The sequence below is a fragment of the Acyrthosiphon pisum genome, chromosome A1, assembly GCF_005508785.2.
Source record: "Acyrthosiphon pisum isolate AL4f chromosome A1, pea_aphid_22Mar2018_4r6ur, whole genome shotgun sequence".
NCBI classification, from domain to species: Eukaryota; Metazoa; Arthropoda; class Insecta; order Hemiptera; family Aphididae; genus Acyrthosiphon; species Acyrthosiphon pisum.
Genome location: NC_042494.1, coordinates 146,814,119 through 146,820,853, shown reverse-complemented (window position 1 = coordinate 146,820,853; position 6,735 = coordinate 146,814,119). Strand labels below are relative to the sequence as shown.

At 27.8% G+C, this 6,735-nt stretch overlaps 1 protein-coding gene across 1 annotated transcript; it reads right to left on the bottom strand.

Moving 5' to 3' along the window:
* Positions 1–5,791: 5,791 nt before the first annotated feature.
* Positions 5,792–6,614, bottom strand: LOC100570927. Its single transcript, XM_003246125.3, has 2 exons — positions 6,307–6,614; positions 5,792–6,209 (listed from the first exon to the last, which is right to left on the bottom strand). Exons 1-2 carry the CDS (start codon positions 6,550–6,552, stop codon positions 5,916–5,918), a joined length of 540 nt encoding a protein of 179 aa, XP_003246173.1. The 5' UTR covers positions 6,553–6,614; the 3' UTR covers positions 5,792–5,915.
* Positions 6,615–6,735: the final 121 nt, after the last annotated feature.

Here is a 6,735-nt window from a genome sequence, read left to right as displayed (position 1 = left end):
CAGCCACAAATTGACATTTTTTGGTTTTTGAATATGTTTATTAACATGCAATTAGATGTGAATTTACATTCGGTAGGTAATTCACGGAAAAGTTAATTTACAAATTTTTTAGTATGGTTTGACATCGAAATATTGAATTTTGATTGCCAGGATGACGGACCTTAGATTTTCAAGTGGAGAAGGGCTAGTACGAAACAACGTAATTCACAATTTAATTGAATATATTTAACACGTAATTAGATTTTAATTTAAATTTTGTAGATAATCCACGGAAATGTTGATTTTAAATTTTTTTTCCTTAGTTTCAGTGATTTGCATAGCCTCAATAATGATTTATGACCCGAAAAATATAACTACGACCTAACTGTATTTAAATAAAAAGTATTTCATAATAATAAATGTATACAGCCTTACGCAAATTTAGGTCATGATGATGATGGAATTTTTGTTAATCATATTTTTTGTTGGAAAAATTCAGTCAATGCAATCTCATTACAACTTTAAACATTAAAAATAATTTAAAAGGCTACTCTTCCTTTTTTATGCAAAATATAATAAATTTAAATATATAAAATATTGTACAACAATAATAATCAACATTGTTATGTTAATATGTTTGGTATACAAAGCGGTAAAAAAGTAGGTATTATTATAGTTTAAAAATGTGTGAATTTACTTTTCCATTTCCATTCCCAAGATGCACGTAAAAAATTCTGATTTTGTAGTTCCAAATCATTACGAATTGGTTAGGTATTAACTTTTTAAAATATTTTCTATCAACTTAACTCAATTGATTTAAAAATTATAATTAACTTGTCCAGGCTTGCTTACACGTATTTTAAATTTATCATGTCAGCTTTGAAATATAAGACATAGATCTAACTATAATATAAATGTGAAATGAAAATCTTTCTACAAGCTAAACTCTGGAACTACTTATTAGATCTTCTTGATTTGTTTTTAAACGAAAGAGTATTTCACAAAGAAGGATTATGTGAAAGACATTTTTAGGAAAATCCACCGGAAAAGTCGGAAATCTGGATGTCAACAAAACAACAGTGGCGCCATCTGTCCAGATAAAAAATAAACTAAATAATAAAATAAAAATTTAGTTTATTGTTGCAAATTAAAATAATATTAGTGTATAATATATTGGTTACTATTGGTTAATCGAGCGTTTTTGTTGATTTGTATTATTATTTTTTGTCAATATATATATGTATATAAATTAATGTTTAATGTTTGTGTGTAGATTAAACCTCTGGGAAGAAGATAGGCTATTTTAAAAATGGTTAAATTTGTTTTTTTTTTTATTCATCTGATTTTAGCACGGTTAGGTTAGATTAGGATTTTGTATCAATAGATTATATTAATCCATTATAAGTGGAATACGACAAACTTGCTATAACTTTGATACTTTAGAGTTAAATCATACACTTAATCTGTACACTCTTTGTACACTCTGTACAAACATATCGCGATACAAACGCGATCTGCCGTAGGTAGATTGCCTACCTGATAATTTACCGCTTCAAATCAGAATTTTTATTCTAAGCAACGGAAAAGTTAAGATACATTTTGAAAACCATAAACTTAATATCAAATAATGAATTGAACAAAGTGTGGAGTTATATAGAGTTGATACATCTAATGGAGTGCATAGGATCAGCTAGTATAAATATATTTTTGTAATTCTTAAAAGCCTTATGATTAGCGCTATTGCGCAGTACCTACTCTATCACCACGACTTTTGTTCCCAAGTCGCATAGCAATGTAGTATAGCTGCACTTATATCGACGAATACCCTAAAATGTAATATGACACCTATAACAATATCTCAGGTGCTTACAATAGTAACATAATATAATATAATATGTACTTTTGGTTATTTATATTAGGTATATATAATATTTTAAAATGTCTTTTATGTATTATACGTGTTTTGTATTATTGTATAGGTACACAGTTACAGTAACGATCGGAACAGATCTATTTGTGCCGCTTCACAGCACTCTTGTCGCCCAACCATATACATTCGTTTCGGACTTGTGACCTCCATTTCCGCCGCCGTTGTCTTGACCTTATATGATTGCAACCGTCGTTAACACTTCCCCTGTTTTCATTTCCCCTCTCCGTTCGCGATAGATATATACGACACCGAAGTGCGGTTTCCTCGACTACAGTTATCTCATATAACCCCTCATCACACCCCTTCAATAAATTCTAGAAGAAACAACGCTGCCGTGGGATGTTCTGGGAACGCTTTTATTGTTTCGCAGCAGTTTATGGTCAGTCGTTTGAAAATCAGTGTGTATTGTACTTTATGGTTTTACAGATTCCGAACGTAGCGATAGAGTTTTTCGATAGGTAGTAAAAAAGCTTTGTGTCTCACACGTATATAATATATTTATTGCAAATTCAATGAGCACTTTCTACTTTCTAAATTTCAGTTTTCTAGAAAATCAAAACATCGACAATGAAGACGGTTCCTGCAATACAACAACTGCCGATCTTGACAGTTGACAAAATCTTGACTGGTTTTTAGTAAATATTGACACCGAACGAATCGTTATGATTATTACTGCAGTAGTTATAATATTCACAATAGTACCTATTTAATTATTTGATATAATTTAGAGAATGTTCTTCGATGAAAAAAATAACTTAACTTCACGTAGTGTATTTTATACATTGATACTGTAATGTCAAATATTTCAATACTTGGGAATGCTTAAAATTGTGTACAATATACCCAGTGAAAAGTGTTTTAATTGGGGCAAGTATTTAAATTTGCTGCTGGTATAATATACATTTAAACATTTTATACACGAATGCTGGTGTTTGTGTCAATCTGTCCCATATCTAGAAAAATGGATATCTACATTCAAAAAATTATTTCCATTTTTTGGTATCTTTGTTCTTAATAATGCATTTTTAAGAGCATTTTCATGATTTTTAAGGAATTTTTTCCAAAAATCCAATTTTGAAAAATGGCGGTGAAGTGGCACCGCTCTGCTGTCTAATATAATATATCGTTTGGGTCACTGTAATGAATTTGAATGATGTGATTAATTTTAATTTAATGATATATATCATTGTATACTAAAAACGATTCTGAGCGGGATGGTCTGTCAGCCTATGATTTTATACAATTATATTTATATTGTAATTTTATTAGTAGTTTATTTTACTTATTTGTACCTATAAAGTATGATAGGTTAATTAAATTTTTGTCGAAAACTTTGCATTTATTATATAAACAATATTATAATATTATAATACATTATACATAGGTACCTACTGTATAATTATATAATTTATTATTGCCATTATCTTTTGAGTTAATATTGTCTTTCCCAAAAACGGTGATGGGAATATATTGTTGCGGTATAAATAGGCAATTGCTGAAAACTCATCTAAATGATTGAAATATTTAATTTTCTACATAAAATATAATAATATAACTACGTATAAGTATCAAGTCTCCATAATTTTTGAACTACAAAAAAATAAAAGTATGTTATATTACGCTGTAGTAGAACTAGTAACTACAGTGATTGCATCCGAGCAGGTTGCTTCTATTGACTTTGACGGTAATAATTAAAAATATTTGATTCAATGCATCCTAATACATCGTGTTCATGACCTGTTGTATTAATCCAACCTGTCAGTAACTTAAAAATACATTAACATAAAATCAAATCCATTGTTGTTGATTAAAACTTAAAAAGTTAAGAGAATGTGAAGAAGTGAAATACTGAAATGGCTACAGAACAATCTATTGTGAAATAAATATTGAAAGAAAATCATTGGAACAGTTTAGCAGAGAAGGATTCAGTTTCCAAATATATTAACTATAGTTAGCGAAAATAGTCTCTAAATTGGGAAACACACTTGTGGTTTGAACTGGGGTAAATATATAAGTAATATATAGGTTAGTGGAAGAATCCAAGAATTAAGAGTTTGTCGAAGGGCAAATAACATATAACACACAAAAATAGTTAACCAATATTATAATATGGTTATTGATTATATAATATTCAAAGATATTTTCTCGTCATCATATAAATATTACAGCTTGTAGTCTCGTTGACAATATTAGGGGTCTGGTGAGGTGAGGTGGTTGGCTTCAGTTACTACCGTGTTCTGAGGCCGGCGTTCCTAGTTCCAGGATGGGTGACCACTCGGATTATTAGTGACGAATCCTCCCTTATATAGACGTATAAATCGTCTAACCTGAAGCCCCCTAAAAATGCCAAGTACCATAGTTTCCAATGCTTGAGATCATTGAAAAATTTAAAAAATTAAAAAATTATAGTAAAATAGTACACCTATAAGATAATTTGACCCAAATTGCTAAGTATATATATTTTATAATATAACATTATATACCTGATACCTACTATATAATAGTTGTTACAAGTTTTAACACGTTGAAAAAAAATAATTCTCTGATAACACTTTGTATAGTATATTTTATAAGCCAGAATAGACTTATTTGTTTTACCATTAAAACTAAATTGCTCACAGATTTCGCTTGTCGTACTGAGATCAAAAGACGTTTTAAAAGGTTTTAATATGTTATAGGAATATTGTAATAAATTGAATAATATTTTGTTCGAATCGTATTTGGACAGGGTCTTTTTTTCATGGAAACCATTTCGATAGAAATGTACCTATCTATATAATTATTGGGTTACAGCGGTATAATACTTATTCTAATAAATACCTACGTTTCTGGCTTAATGCTATTGTGAAAATGTTTACAAGTAAATACGATTACAATATAATATTCACTAATGGTTGATAATTATTGCAAGATGCATGCGTTTATGAATATATATTTTTCAAAAAAAAAAACCATTTCCTTTTTGTTTTTTTTTTATTATTTTAGAAAATCTAAAGTCTGTATTACATGACACAATAAGTAAAATAGATGACTGACATAACACTATATATACATACAAAAAAATAACATGAAGCACAAGATGAGGGAAATTATTTAGAATTAAAACGTTCAATTTAGTGAAAAGTATTCGAAATTTAATAAGAGCACGCGATTTTCACTGATTAAACAATTCATTAAAATAAAATTAAGTTAAGTCCAGGGCTTGCATATGAAAAAAAAAAATCCGTTTTATGTAATTCACAATTGAAACGTTAAACAATTTTTGAGTTTTTGGTTATTTAGAATTAAAATGTTATAAAATTTTTGCGTTTATCATTATTCAAAATTAAAAAATTATACAAGTTTTGCGTTTATCGTTATTTAGAATATAGTGTTAATACCTATTAAATTTTTAATAATAACTAATGTGGGTAGTTAATGGCCTGGATACGGCCATACGGGATATAATACAATAATCAATTCTAATGTCCGTATGCATAAAATAAATATTTTTACGAAACCAATACAACTTTTAAATAAATGGATTTTAAGTTATTTCGTTTTGCGTTATATTTCGTTCAATGAAATTTTATAAATTAAGTTTTGTGTTATATTTTGTTTAATGATGTATTATAAAATATTTTAATAATCTTCATGATTTGTTTTCGGTACTTATTTAATTATTTTTAACTATGGTTTTCGTTTTAATTACGTTTAAAAATGTCAAACGTTTTTTGTCAACTATAGCGTTATAATCATAACATTAATATAACTTTGCTAGCTCTGGTTAAATTGTATGGGTATCTCTCTACATTTTAATACAGAAAAAGTCAAGGTATACATTTTCAATAATACATAATATCACAAAGATTTTTTAATATGAATTTGATATAAAATGGTAATAAAATAATATAGGTAGTTATCATTAAAATTATTTTTTTATACTTAAAATTTATATTAAGAATAGACTATATATAATCTATGATATATCCTTTGCATAGTTATGTCTTTAGCATTTGTATCATAATTACGAACAACAAGGACATGATACGAATCTTAAAAATCTATCCATACAACTCAGTTGTATTTTATTCATCCTTTCCAATATATATTTTTGTTCATCCTCAATGCATTGGAGTTGTGAAAGATTATGATTAAATATGATTTGTACCGTTTTTAAATCATTTATCATATCAGTAGAATATTGTATTTCGTCTAAAATACCAACGGCTAGTTCATTGATTCTTATAAACTCGTGTAATCTTGTATCGAAATATGCTCTTTTGTTAGGTGGTGGTTTGAATTTTTTAATGTTAGACAGCTATTACAATAATATAATATTAGGTAAGGTATTTACGATTTCAAACATGATATTATTCGAAGTGAAACACATAATTTTAAACAATCCAAGTACCTACCTTAAAAGACAGAATGTTCTCCAATATGTCTACAGATTTGTAAAGTCCATTCTCTTCAAATTCCAACTGATTGGGGTTCACAATTCTATCTTTTTTTAATGTTCTTTTTTTTCTAGTGCAATTAATAATGCCGTTCAAAGGATCGCTTGTTTTATATTTGGGGACTTGGCATGGAATGGTATTTCTTTGACGAAGACAGTAGTACTTCTTGCCAAATTTCTCAATAAATATTTTTTCCTCCGACATTAATGTTATGTATAGTCAGTTAAATTCCCTTTTTTCTCATACAATTAACAAAAAACATTTAATTTAAAAAATATAATTATTGAGTATAATAATATAGATAAAGAAATAAACCAAATATTGTTACTATAGCACGAAATAAACAGGTTTTACTTTTTTAAGATATTTGTTGATCCGATTCACATA

Coding starts and splice junctions, on each gene's coding strand:
- LOC100570927 (XM_003246125.3), bottom strand. CDS start 6,552: ATGTCGGAGGAAAAAATATTTATTGAGAAATTTGGCAAGAAGTACTAC. Junction 6,210..6,306: donor AGAACATTCTGTCTTTTAAG/GTAGGTACTTGG, acceptor TTATTGTAATAG/CTGTCTAACATTAAAAAATT.